This window comes from Trichechus manatus, unplaced genomic scaffold (genome assembly GCF_000243295.1).
Source record: "Trichechus manatus latirostris isolate Lorelei unplaced genomic scaffold, TriManLat1.0 scaffold00068, whole genome shotgun sequence".
Taxonomy (NCBI): Eukaryota; Metazoa; Chordata; class Mammalia; order Sirenia; family Trichechidae; genus Trichechus; species Trichechus manatus.
The window spans coordinates 2,089,587-2,115,726 of NW_004444004.1; the positions used below are offsets into that span (position 1 = coordinate 2,089,587).

General features: G+C 38.9%; 2 protein-coding genes across 3 annotated transcripts in view; one reads left to right on the forward strand and one right to left on the reverse strand.

Annotated features, from left to right (window-relative positions):
- The window catches only part of COL4A6 (collagen type IV alpha 6 chain), a 376,063-nt gene extending 366,322 nt beyond the window's left edge, over positions 1 to 9,741 (reverse strand). The window contains exons 1-2 of the mRNA XM_012556521.1: positions 9,574 to 9,741; positions 9,322 to 9,373 (exon numbers count right to left, since the gene is read on the reverse strand). Of these exons, the coding sequence (XP_012411975.1) occupies positions 9,322 to 9,373; positions 9,574 to 9,584 (63 nt within the window). The 5' untranslated portion in view covers positions 9,585 to 9,741. The remainder of the gene's footprint in view (positions 1 to 9,321; positions 9,374 to 9,573) is intronic.
- A 2,144-nt stretch (positions 9,742 to 11,885) lies between these two features.
- Positions 11,886 to 26,140, forward strand: part of COL4A5 (collagen type IV alpha 5 chain) — a 333,343-nt gene continuing 319,088 nt past the window's right edge. For both annotated transcript variants that reach the window (XM_004379760.2, XM_004379761.2), the window contains exon 1: positions 11,886 to 11,966. In XM_004379760.2, the coding sequence (XP_004379817.1) occupies positions 11,886 to 11,966 (81 nt within the window). The remainder of the gene's footprint in view (positions 11,967 to 26,140) is intronic.

Below are 26,140 nucleotides of genomic sequence, written 5' to 3' on the forward strand. Positions count from 1 at the left end.
GAAAGTACTGGCCCAAGAGACAGAATGGGCCACATAAACCAGAGATTTCATCAGCCTGAGACCAGAAGAACTAGATGGTGCCCAGCTACCACCAATGAACGTCCTGACAGGGAACACAACAGAGGGTCCCTGATGGAGCAGTAGAACGATGGGATGCAGAACTCAAATACTAGTAAGAAGAGCAGACTTAATGATCTAAGACTGGAGGTACCCCGGAAAGCATGGCCCCTGGTATCTCCGTCACCCCAGAACTAAAACAATTTCTGAGGCCAACTCTTCAGACAGGGATTGGACTGGACTGTGGGACATAAAGTGATACTCGTGAAGAATGTGCCTCTTAGACAAGTAGGTATAAGAGACCAAAGGGGCGGCTTCTGTCCAGAGGTTAGAGGGGAAGGCAGAGAGAGTTAGGAGCTGGTTGAATGTTCTTGGGGAATCAGGGGTGGAGGGGAGGAGTGTGCTGTCGCAGAATGGGGTGAGCCATTGGGGTCTCATAACAATGTATATTAAAAAAAATTCTGTATGGGAGACTAACTTGAAATGTAAACTTCATTTAATTACATCAATTTAAAAAAAAAAGAAAAGTTAGAAACAGCCCAAATGTCCATCAACCGATGAGTGGATAAACAAATTGTGGTGTGTGTGTGTGTGTATGTATATGTATATAAAACATGTATGTACAGAAAACCCATTGCTGTCGAGTCAATTCCGACTCACAGCGACCCTACAGGACAGAGTAGAACTGCCTCTTAGGGCTTCCAAGGAGCGGCTGGTGGATTGGAACTTTCTGGTTAGCAGCCAAGTTCTTAACCACTGTGCCACTAGGGCTCCATACATATATATAAAATGAAATATTATTCAGCCATAAAAAGAAATAAAGTGCTGATACATGCTACAACATGGATGAACCTCGAAAACATTATGCTAAATGAAAGAAGCCAGGCACAAAAAGTCACATATTGTATGATTCCATTTATATGAAATATCCAGAACAGATAAATCCAGAGACAAAATGCAGATGGGTAGTTACCAGAGGCTAGGGGGACAAAGCAGTGGAAGAAACTGCTTAATGGACAAGGGATTTTACTTTGGAGTGATGGAAATGTTTTGGAACTAGATAGAGGTGGCGGTTACACGACATTGTTAATGTACTAAATGCCCTGAATTTTCCACTTTAAAATGGTTAATTTTATGTTATGTGAATTTCACCTCAATTAATTATTTAAAAAAAAAGAGAGAGAGAGAAAGAAGTAGGGGACACTTATGTGTGGACAAGGTCAAAGAGGGCAACACAGACATATAAGCATAGTGATATCATCACCAATTGGTAAGTGCTAGCAAAGAGGCCCAAAGAGCCTTGGAAGCACAGGTAAGGAAGAATGAATTCTTCCTGCAGAGGTCTAGGACTGTTTTATACAGGAAATGACATTTGATCTGGGTATTAACGATTGGGTATTAAAGGTGGAAGTGATGGAGAAGGATATTCAAAACAGAGGGGACAGTATATGCAAAAGCAAAGAATTGTGAAAGAACATAAGTGATTTGGGAATGGTGAGAAAAAGTTCAGTTTAAATGGAGTGTACTGCACACTGTGAGTTTGGGAAAGAGGGATGGCAGGAAGAAATACACAGACATTAGGCTGGAAAGGTAGGTTGAGGCCAGATAATAAAGGGCGTTAAATATGCCAAGCCAAGAAGTATTTCATCTTGGAGGAGACAGGAAACCAACAAAGGTCTTAAAGCAGGAGATAACATAACTGAATTTGTTGCTAGTAAAATAACTCTAGTGACACTGTAGAGATCAGAATGGAGTCAAGAGGTAGAAAAACCAGTTAGGAGGCTATTGGTATATGATGATGAGCTTTGGAACCAACAGAATATGAATGGAAAGGCCACCTTCTACAGAGTTTAGGTAAAACGAATGGAACTTGGTGAGGACAGAGATAAAGAGAATCGGTGGCTGACTCTATATAGTTTCTTGCTTGAAACTGAGTGGATGGTGAAGATATTTAACAAAAATAAATGATCAAAGATCACAGCACATTAGAGCATCACGTGAAGGACTAGAAAATAGGCTCAGCTTTGAATATGCTGTATTTGTGGCAATAATAATAGCTGGCACTGATTAAGTGCTTATACTAAGTTCCAAACACTCTTTTAAGTATCTTGTATATATCAACTCTTTGAAATACAAGTGCAAGAGCTTAGTAGACAATTGGAAATATAGATTTGGAGCTCAAAAGACATCTCTGGACTGGAGATATAAATTTGATAGTCATCAATGTATAGGAGGGGTTAGTTAAAACCACAAGTAAGAAGAGGTCAGGAAAAAAAATGCTGAGAAAGATCACAATTTAGGTCCAGGGAGTGATGAAATGATAAGCTCCATGATGATAAAGATCATGCCTGACTTCTTCATTACCATATCACTAAAGCCTACCATACATATTGCTTGGAATACAGTAAGTGTTCAATAAATATTTGTTGAATGAATAAAATAAAAAGATCAGATAATAGTAGGTAGAGCCAATGAGGCATAGCATCCTGGAAGTTAAAGGGGAAAGGAGGTTTCAGAATGACTGGACAATGCAAAATACTATAGTATAGGGAAGTCCGATAGAATGATGACTGAAAATAAACCACTGGGCTTGGCAGTTCGGTGGCCATTAGTAACCTGAGTGGCAGTTTTAGTGAAGTAGACTCAGTGTATACTATAATAGGCTGAAGGGTAAAATGGTGGTTAAAGAGTAGACCAAAAAAACAAAACAAAAACCAAACCTGTTGCCGAGTCAATTCTGACTCACAGCAATCCTACAGGACAGAGTAGAACTGCTCCATAGGATTTCCAAGGCTGTAAATCTTTACAGAAGCAGACTGCCACATCTTTCTCCTGTGAAGTGGCTGGTGGGTCCAAACAGCTAATTAGCGGCCGAGCACTTAACCACTGTGCCCCACCAAAGCTCCTCTGAAGAGTAGACAGTGACCAGAAATTTGGTGGTAATATGATTGCGGGGGTTAGAGTTACAGAGGAAGATGAAGACAAGGCTTTTTTGTTTGGTATTATTTTTATAGTGGGGAAGACTTCAATATGTTTATAGAGGAAAGGAAGAAACCCTATAGATTAAAGATGGTAAGAGAGTGGATAATTGCTCCTAGTTAATTTTTCCATCATTATTTTCCCTTGGGCATGCTTACCAGGTCTTCTATTTACATTTAGTTAGACTTTAAAACAAGTTACAGCCCTATGATCTCCCTCACTGGGATATTCTGTCAGCTCAAAAAGACTTGATAGTTTAATACAACATCGTGCTTCCCTCATATGTTCTTTCCATATGTGCATATAATGTACTGTCATTTACACAGTAAAAACCAATACATATTTGGTAAGTAAAGTTAATCTATTTGCTTCATTTTTATATTAATGAGTTAATTAAAGTAACAGCATACTTTGCTCCTGTGATTCGGTTTGACCATGAGCCTATAGAATATCGGGCCATATTTATTGGAGACTCCATACTATACTTAAAATCTAAAAGATTGTTGGCATTCATAGTCATTATAAATACTCTAAGGCCTGAAAAGCCTTATAAAGTGACATAAGCTAAAGATTCTTTTTTTTTAGGTTGTATCTTTTTTTTAAATTGTACATTAGATGAAAGTTTATAGAACAAACTAGCTTCTCATTAAACAGCTAGTACACACATTGTTTCGTAACACTGGTTACGAACCCTATGACGTGTTAACACTCTCCCCTTCTTGACCTTGGGTTCCCTATTACCAGCTTTCCTGTCCCCTCCTGCCTTCTCATCCTTGCCCCTGGGCTGGTGTGCCCTTTTAGTCTCGTTTTGTTTTATGGGCCTTTCTAATCTTTGGCTGAAGGGTGAACTTCAGGAGTGACTTCATTACTGAGCTAAAAGGGTGTCCAGGGGCCATCCTCTCGCGGTTTCTCTAGTCTCTGTCACGCCAGTAAGTCTGGTCTTTTTTTATGAGTCAGAATTTTGTTCTACATTTTTCTCCAGCTCTATCCAAGACCCTCTATTGTGTTCCCTGTCAGAGCAGTCAGTGGTGGTAGCCGGGCATCATCTAGTTGTGCTGGACTCAGTCTGGTGGAGGTCACGGTAGTTGTGGTCCATTAGTCCTTTGAACTAATTTTTCCCTTGTATCTTTAGTTTTCTTCATTCTCAGCTAGTAATTCTTAACCCTTTTTAATGCCACGGACTACTTTGGCATTCTGGTGAAGCCTATGGACTTCTTTTCAGAATAATATTTTTAAATGTATAAAGGAAAATACATGGGATTACAATGGAAACCAATTATTGTGAAATATAATCATCAAAATATATGATAAAACAAATGTGTTATATGGTAATATTTCTGCTCCTTTAGTAGCACATTAAATAATAACTAGTAGCGGGTCTAATGACTACCGTAATTTTGAATGATGAATGTAAATGATATTTTTAGATATATAAAACTGTATTATTATATGAAATGATCTGAGATTTAAATTTGTGACCTCAGAAACCAAAACTCACTACTGTCGAGTCGATTCTGACTCATAGTTACCCTATATGACAGAGTAGAACTGCCCCATGGGGTTTCCAAGGCTGTAAATCTTTATTGAAGCAGACTGCCACATCTTTCTCCCACCGAGCTGCTGGTGGTTTTGAATCGCCGACCTTTTGGTTAGCAGCCAAGTGCTTTAGTACTACTAATATCACTGTGGTTTGTGGCCTAGATTCTTAATCGAAGATGTTAAATTTCAGTTAGAGATTTTTCTTATCCAAGTTCACAGAGTGTCTGAATTCTATCCATGGACCCTAGATTAAGAACCCCTGGTTAAGCAGATCTGACTTTTGCATTTTAACTGAAATTAATCTGTGTACATGATTATGACCTGGTTCTGCTCAGGTTTTTCAGTGCAGCTGATAGGTGACACAGAAATATTACAATTACCATTATGTATGCAGCCAAAGAGGCACATAGAAACAAACCACTCTACCTCTCTTTGTACCCCATACCCTATCTAGCTCCCTTTTCTTGGCTCAGAATCAGCTATGAAAACCTCTTCATTTCTTATGCACTCTCAACTCAGAATTTTCATCCAAAAAACAGCATGTCTGGGTGTTTCTTCCACTTCAGCCTACCAAAGATGCTATTTCTAACTCTTTAAATATCTCATAAGAGGTATTTATGAGTTATTTATTACAAGTATTTCCTACATAATCAGAGTAGTTGCCTGTCTCCCCCTAGTCTGCAAAGTCTACATTACAAATTTCCATGGTATTCCTTACATCTTTACTCCCTCACCCATTTTCCCCTCTTTTCTTGTCTTAAAATAAGGAGATCTGGTGGCGCAATGGTTAAGCACTCAGCTGCTAACGGAAAAGTCGATGGTTTGAACCCACCAGCTGCTCCATGGGTGAAAGATGTGGCAGTCTGCTTCCGTAAAGATTACAGCCTTGGAAACTCTATGGGGCAGTTCTACTCTGTCCTACCAGATCGCTGTGGGTCGGAATTGACTCAACGGCAGCAGGTCTTGTCTTAAAATATACTTTTATTTGACTGGTCAATAATATAAATATATTATCATCCTTGTACTATTCATTTATGTAGTCATCTGACAATTCATTTGATGATATACTTATACATCTGTATTAGTATTCTCAGTCATCCCAAGATATATATTCTGTGTACACACACACATATATAATATATATAGTACTATAACTATAGCTAGCTGACATGGGATATTTCCCAGCAGGCAAAGCAGAAGATTACTTTAAGAATTCACAGAGACACAGCCTCAAACAAGGCAAATACTCCTGTTGATATTTAGAGTAAGAGATTTTTCTCCATCTCTTAACTCCTGTAACACTCTGTTCATACTTCGATGACTGCAAAACTTTTATAACTGTGAAAATCACAGTGGAGGAGAGCAAGTTAGGCAAGTTACAACTTTAAAGGTAATATTTTGTATTTATTTAAGAACTTAATTTGAATATGGCTAAAGACATTTTATCTATGATCTCTTCAGAAGAGACAAGAGACATCTTTTATCCCCTCCCACCCCTCTTCATCCAAATAACTCTCCCACCAGGCTTTTAACTCTTAATTATGCTTGACTGACTGTATTAGAGCCTTTCCTGAAAGCAGATCTGGATGGGGGCAAAGTGGGAAGAAAACATAAGGACTCTGACTACTTTGAGACATATTTCATCTCCTAGACATATTGGCCTATGATTAGATTTGGATCTTCCTAGTCTTTTCTCTAAGATGCTGCAGGTACATACAGATAATTATTTATCATTAAATACCCTATTTTTAAAGCAACATAATGACCACCATTGTCTGAGAGTTTAAACTCCTAGAGTTAGGCGCTATGTCTAAATAAGCTGTTATGTGCTGTGCCTAGCCGGGCAGAGCACTTTAGGTAGTTAGGTACTTAATAACCAAAGATGATTACAGATATTCTGAAATCCTAGGCTCTATCTTATTCAGATAAATTCTGCAAATACTTTACCTGAATGAAGATTATCATTCCTTTAAAAGGAATTTAATGGAAAATCATTCTTTAATCCTGGGTTTTAACATTTAGCTTTCCATTCCTTTATATAGAATTGCTTTATAAACTCTGACAAATAATTCAAAAGCACCTAAATGGTCCTATCTTTAAATGCTCACCAATATTCCATTATTGGTGATTTAACTTTCACAGTGAAGTGACTCTTTCATAAATGAGGCACAATGTAGTTCCTGTCAATCTACTGATAACAGCTATTTTTCTTCCCTTTTTTTAAAATTGTGCTTCAGGTGAAAGTTTACAGCTCAAGTTAATTTCTCATACAAAAATTTATGTACATATTGCTATGTGACACTAGTTGCAATCCCTACAATGTTACCACACACTCCCCCTTTCCACCTCAGGTTTCCCGTGTCCATCCAACCAGCTCCTGTCCCTTCCTGCCTTCTCATCCTGCCTCCGGACAGGAGCCACCCATTTGGTCTCGTGTATCTGCTTGAACTAAGAAGCACACTCTTCATGAGTATTATTTTATGTTATATAGTCCAGTCTAATCTTTGTCTGAAGAGTAGGCTTCGGGAATGCTTTTAGTTCTGGGTTAACAGCGTTTGGGGGCCATAGCTTCGAGGGTTCCTCCAGTCTCAGTCAAACCATTAAGTCCAGTCTTTTTACGTGATTTGAGTTCTGCTCCACATGCTATTTTTCATTAATATTAGACAAATAAGGTACAGAGAATTCAAATGTCTAAAGCCACCTGAAAAGTGAAAGATACTACAAACCCAGAGGATAAACTGTAATTGTGAGTAGAAGATGAGAACCGGCCAACATAGATGAGAATCTATTGCAAAGAGTGCACAAGCAAAAAACTTTCCCTCAGAAAAGTCATCTTCTGAGAACTTATCCAGTGATTCTCCTCCTCCTCTAATCCTTTTTCTCTTTGCCATTTTTGAAATAAAAGAGTCTTACACCATCAAAGATACTATGCAGAAGTAAAAAACAGATGAAAAAGCTGTGGACTTAAATAAGGCAGAAAATAAGGTATTATCAGTGTATCTTGAGGATTATCATAGCCTTACCAGGGTCAATCACATTGATACAGCAGGAGACATTATAAAAAAAAGAGACAGAGCCTAAAACTCACACACCAAAGCAGTGCTTTAATTGGGAGACACAATTAAATACTTCCAAGAATTGGAGGAATCATCCTCCAGTGGCTTGATTATTAAGTGATGGGATAACAGTGTTTTAGAAATAGCTAGCTATCTGGCATGATCTGTTAGTGCTTTTCCCAAAAGTACATTGAACAAGATCAGCCAGAGTCTGAAAGTAAGGGTTTTGCTGGAGGGTAGTCGGCCCAAGCATGACTCTTTCACAAGTAGCAGGATTTCCAGACAAATTGTTAACCAGTCAAAATCTGGCATTTCCAATAAATGTAGAATTGAGCCTCAAGGTAAAACACAACTACAGTTTTATAATGGAGGAATAGAAGGGAAGTGTGTGAGCCCGAGATCAATATTTTCTGCTTACAAAGTCTAGATTACCTATACAAGAGCTGATGTTCTGCGTTAAGGGGTCACAAGATATTAGAATTCAAGGTTCCTGGCATTCTCCACTTTTCATAGGAGAAATCATTTCACTTCATTCTGGTATTTTCTTAAAGACATCATATGCCAGGTTAAAGTAATCCATTTTTTTTCATAAACGTTATTAGGTAATTTTATTGTGTTGAACTAAGTTGGCTCTATAAATAGTATTTTAAAATATTTAAAGTATTTAAAAATGGAGTCAGTCAGTTAAAAATATCTAAACGCACAAGGTAAATATTTGGAATATATATTCATTTGTTATCTACATAGTGAATGACTTTTGCTATTATAGTAAGAGTTCTTTTTAATAGAGCAGAGAAACACTACTCAATAGTTTAACAACTTCGTGTTTGAACTCAACAGTTAACTTTATTTCTGCCAGCATAAGTAGCTAGTGAGACTGGAAAACTGCAGCATCTCTGCTTATTCAGGTTATTCTACCTTTGGTATATTTTCCTAGTAATTCAATGGGAGGTCTTAATTAAACCTTTCTTGACCAGATGTCGGCACAAATTCCTTTGCCTGCAGTCCCTAGCTGATTTGATGAATGATATTTAAACAGCCTCTGAAATGTTAACTTTTTGAAAGTCTGTTTTTCTGCGCTAACCCCTTAAACTTTTAACTTTCTGATAACACAGAAAACCAATAAAAGAAAACATCAGGGAGAAAGTGAACATCATCTGGTGGTATCAGTTCAGTTCCGGTAGTTAAGGAATCCAGATGTTGTCACCTGGCACTGCCAAAGGACTCACAAAGCAAATACTTAAGTTTAACTCCCATAATGTCCATAGCACTTTCAGGTCCCACTCCTTGCGCACGCCTCCCACTCTCAAACTTATGTGTCAATTCTGTTCTTGTAGACCAGCGAAAATTACGTTTCTTCTGCCCTGGTGATTGATGCAGAGGAAGGCATCAGATGCTAATCATGTGAATTGTTTGGGAAGAGGTTCGGACAGTTGTGCATCTTATGTCTTCTATTTTTATTTTCCCGGCCCATTATGAAATTTTTGGACAGGAAAATGCCTGGATCCCAAAGATATTAGCCTGACACTGTGCTATTCCTTTCCAAGAACCCCATTAACTCCAATTAGAAACCAGAGTGGTGGGAACTCTGTCGTGGTGCAACCCTCGGTAACCCTCTAACACAAACACAAGGGGTAGAAGAAGGGGGAGGTCAAAGGAGGTGGGAAAGCGGTCGGGAGAAGGGACTCACCGCTAGTGCCAGTTCCTCAGTCAGGCACAACGCAACCAGGAGCAGCCACAACCTGAAACGGGAGGGAGGGTGAGTAACATGGGCTCCCCAGGCTCCGGGGTCCTTCATCTGCCAGTAACTCCCTCCCCCGAGCCCTTATTGCTAATTGCTCCCACTTTCTCTGCAGAAGCATAAGTACAAGTATAGTCTCGGCCCGGTAAAGTAGCCCGAAGTAGGAAAAGAGGAGGAAAGCTCCGGGGAGCAACAGCTCACCCAGCATGCATGCTTGCGGCTGCTCCGGAGCTGGGTCCCGGGAGACTGCTAAGCGGCTCCGCAGCCCGGGCTCATCTGGGCTCAGCTGATGCTTCGCGACTGCCTCCTTACTCAGGAGGACGGCGTAGGGGGGCGAAATGGCCCGCTTCAGAAGAAACTAAACTCAGCTTCTAGATAAGAAGTGTCCCAAAGTGAAACACGCTCAGCGGTGCCCGTTACAACTTGCCGTACTCAGGAGATAGTTCATGCACTGAAAGGAAGGAATGGAGGGGAAGGGGGCGGGGCCGTCTGCTGTCAATCATCCCCCCTACCTTGGGCAGCCGGTTGTCTTTCCCACTTTCACCGACCTTGGCTACTACACATAACAGCCCCACGTATATCCGCAGCTTCACGCACAGGCCGTAGAGACCTATACACTACACCTACGTATTAACACACCATACACTTCCTTAAGTGTGTGTTACACATATATAGGCTTAAGCATACAACTCCTACATAGACAGATGGTCCCAAAAGTGACCTTGCATACATGCCCAAATACACAACCCTCATTCAAATTGTAACTGAGCTGTGGAAGCAGGGGTGGAGAGAGTGGGCTGGTGGCGGGTGGTGGTGGTTCTGGAGTTGTAAATCTACTCTAAGCTGAGTAGGACCTAAGGATAGAGGGACCCCATGAAATAGGTCCAAAGCCTTGAAAGACTACTAAACCAGTCGCCTTGGAGGCTATTCTGACTCGTGGTAACCCCATGTCTGTCAGAGTAGAACTGTGCCGCATAGGGTTTTGAATGGCTGATTTTTCAGAAGAAGATCGCAAGACTCAACTGCCAACATTCTGGTTACCAGCAGAGTGGGTTTAACCATTTGCACCACCCAGGGACTTCTGAGTCTGTTGTTGTTAGGTGCTACGGAGTCAACTGATTTTCTATTAACACCTATGGGGCAGTTCCACTCTGTCACATGGGATCTCTATGATATGAAAGACTCTTAGAGGATAAATTCTAGGGTCTGAGAGAACAGAAATGTTCTGATATGAAAGACTCCAAAGGGGTAAATTCTGAAGAATCCTTCAGAAAATTCCTGAAAGATTCTCTGAAGAGACCACGTATTTTCTGGGCCTGCTGGTACTTTTAAAAATTCACATATCAGAGTTACCAAAGTAACGTTCAATCTACTTTATTTTGGAGGCATCAATTCAACTGCCATTAACTCCATATAAATATTTCCAACTAGGTATCTGTGTTAATTAAAGGAAAATCGCCCTGAAGTTATTTAACTCCCTGCTCTAAATCCCTTTGAAACACAACTACAAGGAGGGTCAATACCGTTCATGTAAGCTCAATATAGGAAGTAAATATTAGTTATGGCATTCAATGTAGTTTCATAAAAATATATGAATGTATTAAGATAATATTCAAGTATATGATAAATACTAACATCTACTGAACCCTCCCAAATTTCATATGTATATAACACTCATATCGTACACACATATACTATGCATATGTGCAATATCTTAGTTCAGCTATAAGCAAATATTTAATTATACATACACATATTTTCCTAATATTTTCACATCTTCTGCTAGGATGTAGAAACTCCCTGTCCTGCAAGCAGTTGGAAGGCAAACAACACCATCAGCCGAGTGAGCAGCGACTAAAATTTGTTTCTAATGATGAACAATAAAACGCGCCGACTTCTGAGATCCATCCGCTAAAAGAAATAGTCCCAGCTCAGGTCTATTGTATCGGCTTTGGTGCTCACACCAATGAGAGTGGGCCTGGGTAGGGAAGAGTAGTATCAACGGTAGGTGAAAGTAAGCGAATAGAAAAGCTTCCTGGTTGGATTCATGGTGCTCAGTCAACTGATCGGGAAGTTTCCCTCCCTCGAACAACTGAGCGTCACTCCCTCGCAGGTTGCTGGTGCAGTCTCAAGCCGTGGCGGAGGGATACTCAAATTCCCCTGTGCTGGTGGGGAGGGGGGCGGTGCAGGGGAATAGAGGAAGGAAAGTAGATCTGTCGGACTTGAGTGAGGGAAAAAGTTTGCAAGTCTGGACAGAAGGGAAAAGCGCTCCCGAGGGACCGGCTTTGGGGAGGGGAGGGGGGAGGGGAGAACAGCTTCTTTTTAATTTTTTTTTCCTCACTTCTTAAAGAGCTGCTTTCTCCTCACCCAAAAGGACCAGCACAATTGGGACACCTTCACTGTCCCTCCTGGGTCTAGATCTCTTCCAATAAACCCTCAAGATTATGTCAGTTGGTCAGAGCCAGCCGAGGATTTCTTGTGGGTGCTGAAGGAGCTGCGGAAGCGGGAGAAGAATGAAACTGCGTCGAATCAGCCTGGCTGCCGGCTTGTTCTTACTGGCCCTGAGTCTTTGGGGGCAGCCTGCAGAGGCTGCGGTAAGTCCTTCCTTCTATCCGCCTCATCCCCCGCCCCATCACCTCACGCTGAAACCACTTTTTTTGTCGTTTTACCTTCCTTCCTCCTGGGTCTTGGCTAGGGAATTCATATTTGCTTTCACTTGTTTAGAAAGAAACATTATTTACAACGCCGGTAACTCAAGCCTTCTGAAGTCCAAGGGAGAGCTTTAAGTGTTTAAAAATAGGGCTGCTTGCTTCCCTGCAGCTAGCTGCTTTGGGGGCAAGAGTAGAGCCAGGGAGGGGAGACGCTTGTTAATTGTTCACTAAGCTCTGGTGAGTATTTAAAACTTTTCCTCCTCACCCTCCACACTCGGGTGTTTCCCTGCCTGGCGGCTAACTTTTTCACGACTTGTACGCAACCCACACACTTTTTAAACGTTGTCGCTTTTAAACTTTTCATATTGTGGCTCTTTAAAATCCAGCTTCCATCAAAGTGTCTAGCGCCCCGAAGTTCTTCCCCTTAGGCCCTTTCCTTAAGCAACATGAAACTCCCCCACCTCAGGTCAGTAAAGCCGCTGTAGAGACTGTACCCCCTTTTGACATCCTTGTTAGAAATGCTGAGGTAACAAGGGTGAGGTGTATAGATGAATGGCCTCAGGCTTCAGGTCTTCTGCGTCTTTATTTTTTTTTTAAGGTCTCTGTTTTTGTTTTGTTCTCTTGTTTTTGTTTTAGTTTTTTTTTTTTTTTTTAACTCACCAAGGCACTTGAACAAATCGAGAATTTGTCCATCACCTATTTAAAGGGAAAGACCTCTTTTCAAAGGAGAATGCTTGCTCTACTTTAAAGGAGTGTGGGGGAAGACTTACATGTGAAATTACAGAGCAGAGTTCTGCTCAGTTTTAGAAAAGAAGGATTAAAACCCTAATATATCTCCTAGAAGGTATCTGAGTAGTCCCACCCACTATCCTTCTGGGGATGAGAGGCAGATGTAAAGGAATGAATGACTTTGTCAGAGAAAATGTTCTCCAGCTTGATGCCCATCGTCCTTAATTTCCCTTAGCCTCTAAAGAATAAGCGTGTGACAATTGATTTAAGTGTTATATTTGACTGATCAGAGTATGTGGTTTTAAAAACACTTTAATATGAGATCATGGTTTAGGGCTTCACATGGTTGAGTGACTAAAAATTCTTCATATGCAGCTGCTATGCTACACTTTATCTGGGTCCGCTTTCTTTTAAGTTAGCTATCTAGGTTCGCTATCTTCCTTCTATCTTCAGGAAGTGTGTACTTAGGGTGTAAAAAACTAATTTTCATATTACTCTAAGTACAATGTAATTATGATGGCAATCTGCTGAAAAACACATATCAAATATTTTTAACTATGCATGCCATAATTTGCCTCCATCAAAGCGGATGAATGATTTAAAATTGCTTTTAATGGGGTAAGATTTAGCCACTTAATAGGGCTACATACCCTGGGATACAGCTACAATTATGCTGTTGAAAATTGTTAATTTTAAAATTATCTTTTTGGTGCTTACTGTTTATGGCATTTGACCCAGGAGCAAAGATTTTGTGGATGTTTGACAAATATTTCTCAATTTTTTTTCTCTCTGACATTGCTATTAATAAATGTACACCAGATACCAATTATACAGGTATGTATAGCAACACGGTATATCAATTTATATTAAATCGGTTTATATTAAACGTGAGATTTATTTTTATGATTGACAAAACTTGGGAACAAGCTTATTTTCTTGGACTTTTAAAATGGTGATGGTGAGTTTTCATGAGAAAATTACAGAAGACACCATACATTTTTTTCCCTCCTATATAATTTTTAGAGAACATTCTACATCTCACTTCCCTATCATTAAGATATTATGCCTCTAATAAAACAAGGGGTTTGTTTTTCTTGCTTCATACATCAGTATCCTAGTCAGATGAATGTTTTAATCATCTAAAAAATATGAATGGTCTCTGCTGTCCATACTAGTGCTGGGGATATTGGTGACCTCCAAAGTAAAACTGGCTGGTAGTAGGACTGGTTGTTGACTGAAATAGTCTAGTATTGGGGCTTTTGTATCAGGAAGAGCGTTGCTACTTAAATTGCTTTAATATTGCACAGCTTAAACAGTGATTTCTTTATCTCTGAAGCCGTGCTAAATTATTGGGATATCACAAACATGGAAGATTTTGACTTTAGGTAGAGTATTTATTAGGTTAACCTTTCTGCTGAAAGGTTAGCAGTAAAAAAAAAAAAAAGGCAGCTTTAGGTTGGAGATGTCATTTCTAGTCATGGAAATAACATGTTTTTATGTAAAGGTAGTTATACCTGTGTTGAGTCACTATCAGTATGATATGACCTTAAATTTATGGATATGGTATGTAAAATTATGCTCCTTCTGCTATACAAATATTAGTAAGTTGTGTGTGTATATGTACAGCAGAGTGTATAGATGCCTCTAATTTAACTGTTCTATCTCCCTTTGTAAGAGCCCTGGTGGCGCAGTGGTTAAAGCATTCGGCTGCTAACTGGAAGATGATCACCATTTCAAACCCACCAGCTACTCCTTGGGAGAAAGATGTGGCAGTCTTTTTCCATAAGGATTACAGCTTTGGAAACCCCATGGGGTAGTTCTACTCTGTCTTACAGGGTCACTATGAGTCGAAATTGACTCGACAGCAATGGTTTTTTGTTTTTTTTTTTTTTTTTTTGGTATCTCCCTTTGTAACTAGTGCCAAGAACCTATCAAGGATAGGAGTGTGGTTTGTGGCCCTGGAATGATTTTTCCTCTATGAAGTATACTGGTCTATAGGAAGAATTTGTCATTATTGTCATGATCATTATCCTTATAGCTTACATTTTTGAGTGTTTACTATGTGCCAGGCACTGTGCTAATATGGTAATATACATTATCATATTTAATCTTCACAACAATCCTATTAGGTATATATCATTATTGTCCTCATTTTCACAGATGAGGAACCTGCAGGTCTTAGAGGTTAACAACTTGCCAAAATCACATAGGTAGTAAGATGTGGAGCGGAAAAAATGAATCTTGGCAGTTCAACTTCAGATTCTTTGCCCATGACCCACTGTCTTTGCCCTTGACTCCTTTGTATGAAGTCTATAGAGATTTATTTGCTGTTCAGAGTGTTGGAATTTCTGCTACTTTTTTTTTGTTTACACAGGAGGTGAAATGGAAATGATAATGGGGATTACATCTCTTCCTGCTGATGTTAGGAGAAGCAGCATGATATAATTGAAAAAGCTTTTGGCTTAGAACCAAAAGATCAGAATTTGATTTCTATATGTCTGTGTACAGAGAGATAAATTTTAAAACCATCAAAATGCAGTTGCTTATTGCATTTCGTATGGTTTTAAGGAATTACAATATATAAGAAGTTATATTTCTAAAACAATTGTAATCTGGGGTAGATAATTTATTTTGAAGAAATATTTGCCTTTTGAGTGCTTTAATTGGTTCATTTCCATAGTAGTTTTAAGTGCGCCTAACTTTTCAGCAACTTGTCTATTGTGAAAAAACAGGGTATGTGTGTGTGGTGGCACACTTTGCTTGAGATAATTATAGGGTTTAATTTTGATTTTGTTGTTTTTACCAACTTACCTACCCATCATATCCAATCCTATTGATTCAACTACTTATATACCTTTAGTCTGGTGCATATATTTATATACGTATCTTTCTTTGTGACTATGTTAAGAGTGTATACTTTTTTCCTGTTTTTTTTTTTTTTTTTTGGCTTTTGATGTTTGTATATGCAACCCATGAGATTCTTTACCATGGATGATTAACCTTGATAACTTGGTTAAGGTGGTGTCTGCCAGGTTTATTCCCTATAAAGTCACTGTTATTTCCCTGCTCACAAAGTGAACAGATCTTGTAAGACTATATGGGAAAATACTGTGAGACTGTAAATATCTTCTTTCTCATCATACTTTTGTCCCTTAATTTTAGCATCCATTGATAATTATTGCATGAATAATTATTACTGTGACAATTGCCAAATGGTGATTTTCAGTTTTCAACATTTTTCCACATGTATTAAATGAATTCTACTGTAACTAATAGCTTTCTCTTCTTCCATGTTTATTCATTTATTCAGTTGTTTATATCTGTATGGATTTATAAATATTTGATTTATTCTATGGGTTATAATTAATTATACTATTGTTACTAATTTTATTTTGCTCAAATTGTTCCCAATTTGGACAACATGAACCCCTTCAAGTTGGCTCCTGTGTCCTTTCAGTATGTCCCCATCATTATTTGAGCACTCCTTTACTTTCTGGCAACATAAAATGGTCCAGGCTCATTTTATACTTTCCCTGCCTCAACCCTTGAATAAGCTACTTCTCCAAGGAACCCTGATTCTCCTTATTGGAGAATCATAATTAGAAACCAAGATCTAGGTGCTAGATGTGTTCATTGCTAGTGGGATGCCATTGCTTCTAGAACCTCTCAGCAGACAACTAGGAAATGTGTGTGTACATATACAGATACATATCCACATCTATATATATTTCTTACAGTCTCTATATATTAAAAATCATGAATTCATACTGCTACCACTGATTTTAGTCCAACACCACAGGATAAACATATCTCTTTGATGTAATGAGATCTCACCATTTTCTGGTCTTTCTGCTCAGAGATGTTTTGTGATCTTTGTAGAGTTCCTGTATAGAGTCTTTGTTGTTTTTGTCAGTTGCCTTTGAGTTGGCTCCAACTCATGGCGACCTTACATCTAACAGAATGAAATACTGCCTGGTCCTGTGCCATCTTCATAATCGTTGGTATGTTTGACTCCATTTTTGTGGTTTATTGTGTCAGTCCATCTCACTGAAGTTCTCCCTGACCTTCTTGGAATCTGAGTCGTAGATGTGTGAGCTTCAGCAAAGTAGTAACCTCTGAGCCTTAGTTTCCTCATTAGCAGAAGAAGGGCAATACTACCTGTCTCACAAGATTATTTTGAGAATACATTGAGGAAAGTTGTGTAAAGCATTTAGGATAGCACTTGACACATTGTAAATGCTCAATAAATTTTAGATTTCATTCTTGTTGTTAAAAACTATTTGCTGATTTTCCATTTCTTACTGCATTAACTCTCAAATTCTCTGCCTGGTTTTCAAGGCCTATCATGATATTTCCCTTTATCCAACCTTATTTTTCATTACATTTTACAACATCCTGCCTCCATTCTAGTCTAGGTAAGCTTTCCTACAATCACTTTAGCACTGCATACATATTTCAGACTCTCCATCTTGATTAGAATCCTACGGATGTAAGTCTTTGCTCAATTCCAGCATAATGTTTACATTTATCCAACGGGTATTTATTGAGCAATCTTTAAGTAATCAAGAATTGTTTTTATATTATTCTAATTCCACCCTCATGGATGTGTACTGTCCACAAATCATTTTGTGCTGGACAATATGGATAAAACTGAATAAGACAGACGAGATCCCTGCCTTCGTGGAGTTTGCCTGCTCATGAAAATAGATAGTCCTCTTGTGAAACTTTCCCTTACTGTCTTATCAATTGCTGATTGTACTCTTCTTTGAACACTTGTAATATTTAGCCTTTCCCAGTCTAGTATCTAAATGTATTTGGTCTTAAAAGAATTTTGTTTCCCAAAAGCAAAGACTGGAAGGCAGGAAGGGACAGGAAACCTGGACAAATGGACATGGGGAACCCAGGTGTAAAAGGAAAGAGGGAGAGTGCTGACACATTGTGGGGATTGCAACCAGTGTCACAAAACAGTTTGTGTATAAATTCTTGAATAACAAACTAATTTGCACTGTAAACTTTCATCTAAAAAACAGTAAAATTTAAAAGAAAGAATTTTGTTTCATGGGTTTTATCTGGTCGCCCTATTAGATTATAAACTCTTTGAAGGCAAGAACTGTATATTTGTTCATTCGGTCAACCAACTTACATGTTGTTTTTATCTGATAACAAGAGTAATGTATGCTCAATTTTGGAAAATTGAGACTTATAGAAAAGTATAAAGAAGAAAATAAAAATCTGCCCACAATTCTACCAATAATACAGAAATAACCTCTATTATTGTTCTGATGATTTTCCTCCTTGAAGCTAATCTTTTTTCTTTAAAAAAAATAAATAAGTTGGTTAAAATAAGGAAAAACAAGTTGAGGTCATTCTATATACACTTTTATATCTTTTTCACTTATCAAGCATTTTTCGATGTTACTAAAATTTTTAGTTTTAAAACATTATTTTTTAATTGTGGTAAAATATGTATAACAAAACATTTACCAATTCAACAACTTTTACATGTTCAGTTCAGTGACATTGATTACGTTTATCGTGTTGTGCAACCATTGTTGTTGTTAATTGCCTTCAAGTTGGCTCTGACTCATGGAGACCTTATGTATAATAGAAACAAATGTTGCCTGGTCCTGTGCCATCTTCATGATCTTTGATATGTTTGACTCCATTGTTGTGATTTGTTGTGTCAGTCCATCTCATTGAGGGTTTCCCTTGTTTTCACTGACCTTCTACTTTACCAGACATCATGTCTTTTTCTAGCTATTGATGTTTCCTGATGAAGCGTCCAAAGTAAGCAAGCCGGAATCTCACCATCCTCACTTCTGAGGAGCATTCTTGTTTTATTTCTTCCAAGACTGATTTGTTCATTCTTCTGGCAGTCCATGGTGTATTCAGTCTTCTTCTTCCACCACAGTTCTAATGAATCAATGCCTCTGTCTTCATTTTTCATTGTCCGGCTTTCACGTGCATATAAGCTGATTGAAAAGACCATGGCTTGGGTCAGGCATACCTTAGTTATCAAAGTGATATCTTTGCTTTTTAAAACTTTAAAGAGGTCTTTTGCAGCGGATTTGCCCGATGCAATACATCGTTTGATTTCTTGACTGCTGCTACCATGGACGTTGATTATTGATCCAAGTAGAATTAAATCGTTGACAACTTCAATTTTTTTTGAACGTTGTATTGTTGTTTAGGAGAAAGTTTACAGAGCAAATTTGTTTGCCATTCAACAATTTATACACAGCTTGTTTTGTGACATTGGTTGCAAATCCCTGAATGTGTCAACACTCTCCCCACTTCCTCCCTGAGTTCCCTGAGTCCATTTGTCCAGCTTTCCTGCCCCTACCTTCCCTCTGAACTTTGCTTCTGGGCAAATGCTGTCCTTTAGGTCTCCTATAGTTGATTGTTCTGAGGTGTACATTCCTCACTGGTGTTATTGTTCATTTTATACCTGTCTATTGTATGGCTGTAATGTGATCTCCACGAGTGATTTCAGTTCCAAGTTTGAAGGGTGGCTAATGAGCATAGTCTCGGGAGTTCCACCAGTCTCTATCAGACCAGTAAGTCTGGCTAATTTATGTGTTTGAATTTTGTTTTAAATTTTTATCCCACTCTGTCTGTGACCTACTATTTTGGTCCTAGTCAGAGCAGTCGATAGTGGTAGCCAGGCACCATCTAGTTCTTCTGGTCTCAGGCTAGTGGAGGCCGTGGTTCATGTGGTCCATTAGTCCTGTGGACTAATTGTTTCCTTTAGTCTTTGATTTTCTTTGCTCTTCTTCACTCCAGATGGGAAGAGAACAATTGTTGTGTCTTAGATGCCTGACAACTTTAGTTTTTTCTCCATTTATTATGATGCTGTTTTACTGGTCCATTCGGAGGATTTTTGCTTTCTTCACACTCAGTCATAACTCATGCTGAAGGCTGTAGTCTTTGACCTTCATCAGTAAGTACTTCAAATTGTCTTCATTTTTGACAAGCAAGGTTGTGTCATCTGCATATCGCAGGTTGTCAATGAATCTTCCTCCAATCCTTATGCTGCGATTTTTCTTCATGAAGTCCTGCTTCTTGGATTATTTGTTCAGGATACAACCATGTGGAACCATTACCACTATCCTTTTCCAAATTATTCTACCACCATTAACAGAAACTCAGGCCCCCTAAGCAATGACTCTCCCTTTACTCCCTTCCACTCTCAGTAACCATTAATAAACTTTGGTCTCTATACATTTGCATATTTCATATAAATGGGATCATACAGTATTTGTCCTTCTGTGACTGACATTTCACTTAGCATAATGTTTTCAAGGTTCATCCACGTTGTAGCATGTATCAGAACTTCATTTCTCTTTATGACAGAGTAATGCTCCATTCTATGTATATACTCCAGTTCCAGTTGCTGTGGAGTAGATTGTGACTCATGGCAACCTGATGTGTGTCAGAGTAGAACTGCACTCCATAGGGTTTTCGTGGTTGTGGCCTGTTGGAAGCAGATCACCTGGCTTTTCTTCTGAGGCACCCCTTGCTAGGTTCGTATTGCCAACCTTTTGATTAGTAGCTGACCACTTAACTCTTTATGCCACTCAGGGACTCCCATTTGTTTATCCATTCATCTGTTGATGTACATTTAGGTTGTTTCCACATTTTAGCTATTGCGTATAGTGCTGTAATGAACATTGGTGTACTGAAACATTGTTTTTAAATGATTGCATATAATTTGTATTTATACATACTACAATGTATTTACCTGTTCAGTTTTTTAGAATATATTTAAAATTTTCAGCCTTTTTTTTAGCAATTATAAGTCATGTTGCCATGAAATTTCTTATTTCATATTTTAAATTATTTTATTAAAATAATTATTTTACTCAAATTTGCTAGTATTCAAGTTTACTCAGCAACTACTAAAGCCAAAGATGAAGAAATTGAAGACTTTTTTTTACCAATTTTTGCAGTCTGAAATTGATCCAATGTGCAGTCAAGATGCATTGATAATTAATGGCGATTGGAGTGTGAAAGTTGGAAACAAGGAAAGATTGGTAGTTGGAAAATATGGTCTTGGTGATAGAAATGACTCCGGAGATCGCATGATAGAATTTTACAAGACCAACGACTTCTTCACTGCAAATACCTTTTTTCAACAACATATAAAAGGCAACTGTATACGTGGACCTCGCCAGGTGGAATACACAGGAATCAAATTGACTACATCTGTGGAAAGAGACGATGGAATAGCTCAATATCATCAGTCAGAACAAGGCCAGGGACCGACTGTGTAACAGACCATCAATTGCTCATTTGCAAGTTCAAGTTGAAGCTGAAGAAAATTAGAACAAGTCCACAAGAGCCAAAGTATGAACTTGAGTATATCCCACCCGAATTCAGAGACACATTGAACGCTAATGAACAAAGACCAGATGAGTTGTGGAATGACATCAAGGACATGATACATATGAAGAAAGCAAGAAGTCATTAAAAAGACAGGAAAGAAAGAAAAGCCAAAATGGATGTCAGAAGAGAATCTAAAAGTTGCTCTTAAACGTAGAGTAGCTAAAGCGAAAGGAAGAAATAATGAAGTAAAACAGCATAAAGATTTCAAAGGGCGGCTCAAGAAGACAAAGTAAAGTATTACAGTGAAAAGTGGAAAGACCTGGAGATAGAAAACCAAAAGGGAAGAACATGCTCAGCATTTCTCAAGCTGAAAGAACTGAAGAAAAAATTCAAGCCTCGAGTTGCAATATTGAAGGATTCTATGGGCAAATATTAAATGATGCACGAAGCATCAGAAGGAGATGAAAGGAATAGACAGAGACACTGTACCAAAAATAATTGATCGACTTTCAGCCATTTGAGGAGGTAGCATATGATCAAGAACCGATGGTACTAAAGAGGAGGTCCAAGCTGCGCTGAAGGCATTGGCGAAAAAAAAAGCTCCAGGAATTGACGGAGTATCAACTGAGATATTTCAACAAACAGATGCAGCGCTGGAAGTGATCACTCATCTATGCCAAGAAATTTGGAAGACAGCCACCTGGCCAACCGACTGGAAGAGATCCATATTTGTGCCCATTCCAAAGAAAGGTGATCCAATAGAATGCAGAAATTATCGAACAATATCATTAATATCACACCCAAGTAATATTTTGCTGAAGATCATTGAAAAGCAATTGCAGCAGTAAATCAACAGGGAACTGCCAGAAATTCAAGCCAGTTTCAGAAGAGGACGTGGAACCAGGGATATCATTGCTGATATCAGATGGATCCTGGCTGAAAGCAGAGAATACCAGAAAGATATTTACCTGTGTTTTATTGACTATGCAAAGGCATTCGACTGTGTGGATCATAACAAATTATGGATAACATTTCGAAGAACAGAAATTCCAGAACACTTAATTGTGCTCATGAGGAACCTGTACTTAGACCAAGAGGGAGTCGTTCAAACAGAACAAGAGAATACTGCATGGTTTGAAGTAGGAAAGGTGTGCATCAGGGTTGTATCCTTTCACTATACTTATTCAATCTGAATGCTGTGCAAATAATCTGAGAAACTGGACTATATGAAGAAGACCAGGGCATCAGAATAGGAGAAAGACTCATTAACAACCTGCGTTATGCAGATGACACAACCTTGCTAGCTGAAAGTGAAGAGGACTTGAAGCACTTACTGATGATCAAAGACCACAGCCTTCGGTTTGGATTACACCTCAACATAAAGAAAACAAAAAACCTCACAACTGGACCAATAAGCAGCGTTGTGATAAATGGAGAAAAAATTGAAATTTTTAAGGATTTCATTTTACTTGCATCCACAGTCAACAACCATGGAAGCAGCAGTCAAGAAGTCAAACGACGCATTACATTGGGCAAATGTGCTGCAAAAGACCTCTTTAAAGTATTGAAAAGCAAAGAAGACTAAGGTTCTCCTGAGGCAAGCCATGGTGTTTTCATTTGCCTCATATGCATGTGAAAGCTGGACAATGAATAAAGAAGACCGAAGAAGAATTGACGCGTTTGAATTATGTTGTTGGTGAAGAATATTGAATATACCATTGACTGTCAGAAGAACAAACAATTTTTTCTTGGAAGAAGTACAGTGAGAGTGCTCCTCGGAAGGGAGGATGACGAGACTTCGTCTCACGTACTCTGGACATGATATCAGGAGGGACCAATCCCTGGAGAAGGACATCATGCTTGGTAAGGTATAGGGTCAGCGAAAAAGAGGAAGAACCTCAACAAGATGGATTGACACAGTGGCTGCAACAGTCGTCTCAAACATAGCAATGTGTGTGAGGATGGCGCAGGAACTAACAGTGTTTTGTTCTGTTGTGCATAGGGTCGCTATGAGTTGGAACTGACTCCACAGTACCTAACAGCAACAAATGTCAGTGTCTACTGCATGTATTAAGAATATTAAAAATAGTGTTAGCCTTTAAGCCATTAATTCCTCATGAAGGATGCAGCAGTAATAAAGTAATTAAAAATATGAAATAAGTTATGTTCATGGCACCATTACTTGTTGTTAGGTGCCGTTGAGTCAATTCCGACTCATAGCGACCCTATGTACAATAGAACAAAACAATGCCCAGTCCTGCGCCATCCTCACAATCGTTGTTATGCTTGAGCACAGCTTGAGAAATGCTGAGCGTGTTCTTCCATTTTGGTTTTCTAATTCCTGGTCTTTGTACATTTCATTGTAATACTTTGTCTTTTCTAGCCGTCCTTTGAAATCTTCTGTTCAGTTCTTTTATTGCATCATTTCTTCCATTCACTTTAGCTATCTACATTCAAGAGCAAGTTTTAGAGTCTCTTCTGACATCCATTTTGGTCTTTTATTTCTTTTTATTGACCTTTTACTTTCTTCATGTACGATGTCCATGGTGTCATTCCATAACACATCTGATCTTCGGTCATTAGTGTTCAGTGCGTCAAATCTATTCTTGAGATGGTCTCCAAATTGAGGTGGGTTATACTCAAGGTCATATTTTGGCTCTCACGGACTTGTTTTAATTTTCTTTAGCTTCAACTTGTATATGAACAGTTGATGATCTTTTCCACAGTCAGCCCCTGGCCTTGTTCTGACTGATGATATTGAGCTTTTCCATTGTCCCTTTCCACAGATGTGGTTGATTTGATTCCTGTGTTTTCCTTCCAGTGAGGTCCACTTTTATAGTCATGATTTATGTTGTTGAAAAAGGTGTTTGCAATGAATAAGTCTTTGTTCTTGCAAAATTCTATCATGTGACCTCCGGCATCTTTTCTATCACCAAAGCCATATTTTCCAACTACAGATTCTTCTTTGTTCAAACTTTTGCATTCCAATCACCAGTAATTATCAGTGCATCTTGATTGTATGTTTGATCAATTTCAGACTGCAGAAGTTGGTTAAATCTTCATTTTCCTCATCTTTGGCCTTAGTGGTTGGTGCGTAAATTTGAGTAATGGTCATGTTAACTGGTCTTCCTTGTAGCCATGTGCATGTTATCCTATCACTGACAGTGTTGTACTTCTGGATAGATCTTGAAATGTTCTTTTGGACTATGAATGTGATGCCATTCCTTTTCAGTTTATCATTTTCAGCATCTTAGACCATATGATTGTCTGATTCAGAATGGCCAATACCAGTCCATTTCAGCTCAGTAATGCCTAGGATATCGATCTTCATGAGTTCCATTTTATTTTTGACAACTTCCAATTTTCCTATATTCATACTTCTTACATTCTATGTTCCAATTATTAATGGATGTTTGCAGCTGTTTATTCTCATTTTGAGTTGTGCCACATCAGCCCGTGAAGGTTCCGAAAGCTTGACTCCATCCACGTCATTAAGGTCGACTCTACTTGAGGAGGTAGCTCTTGCCCAGTCGTCTTCTGAGTGCCTTCCAACCTAAGGGGCTCATCTTCTGGCACTAAGTCAGACAATGTTCCACAGCTCTTCAAAAAGGTTTTCACTGGCTAATTCTTTTCAGAAGTAGACTTCCGGGTCCTTCTTCCTCGTCTGTCTTAGTCTGGAAGCTCAGCTGTAACCTGTCCACTGCGAGTGACCCTGCTGGTCTCTGAATACCGGTGGCATAGCTTCTAGCATCACAGCAACACGCAAGTCATCACAGTACAACAAACTGACAGATGTGTGGTGCCTCATTAACATAACTGCCTCTAATCCTGCCTCATTAACATTATACAGGTTAGGATTTACAACACATAGGATAATTACGTCAGATCACAAAATGGAGGAAAACCACAAAATACTGGGAATCATGGCCTAGCCAAATTGACACACATTTTTGGGGACACAATTCAATCCATAACATTCTGCCCTTTGGCCCTCCCAAAATTCATGTCCTTGGCACATGTGAAATACATTCACCCCATTATATCATCTAACATTTAGAAAGGCTATATCAAAAGTTAAACTATGATAGGTAATATTTTTGGTTAGACTGGACAGCAACGAACAACAGCATCAAAAGGTAGATACTGTCCATTTTTATTTATAAAGAATCTGAGGCCCACAGGGGTTAAACGACTTGCCCAAGGTTACATATTTAATAAGTAGTTGGTCCAATATTTGAACCAAAGCTGTCGGGCTCCAGAACCCATTCATGAGATTTTCCTTAATCCCTATTTCATACGTGACAGATAATAGAGAAAAATAATCTGTTGAAAAATTGAATAATTCCCATATCCCTTTCCTTAAGTCCTTCCTGCAGCTGGTCACTTGACTTGATTCAAAAGATAGGCTCATCACCCACCCATGTTTTTATAACTCTTTACTATAACTGCCTAGGCCATTCATACAAAATGTTAACTTTGTGAAACATGCACCCCTCTACATTTCTCCCCTGGATGGAAGGTGCAGCCTACCCTCCATGAATGCCTCCCACGCTAACTTCTTCCTTCTATAAAAAGGGCGTACATACTGCAAACCCACTGATATCCTCCCTCTCCTAGGAAGGTTTTGTGAACGCATCTACAGTAGGAACCCCTTCTCCCTTTTTCCCCACCTCCTCTACCAGCCCCTAACTGCCTATTAGCCTCACACTTAAATGACTGTGTCTGCCTAGTGGTGTCCCCTACTTTCATCTCCCCCTTTGTTATACTCCAAAACCTCCCCCCTTTAATTGCTACTTTTTCCACTTTAGGATGATAATGTCCCCCACACCCATCTCCTCTTCTAGGAAATCAGTCTTGTAAGTACATATGAAGTTAGAGGTTCCCATCCATTTTGTACCTCTTCCACTTTACTTTCTCCCTATTTTTCCTCAGAATCTAAATAACTATTTATTGCCTGTTTGCTAGCTTTGTGGCTTGTGTAATTCAAATGTATTCCTCTGCAAAATCACAAACTGTTATGCTTTATGGCTTTTCCAGGTGGCATTTGAATAGCTGAACTTTAA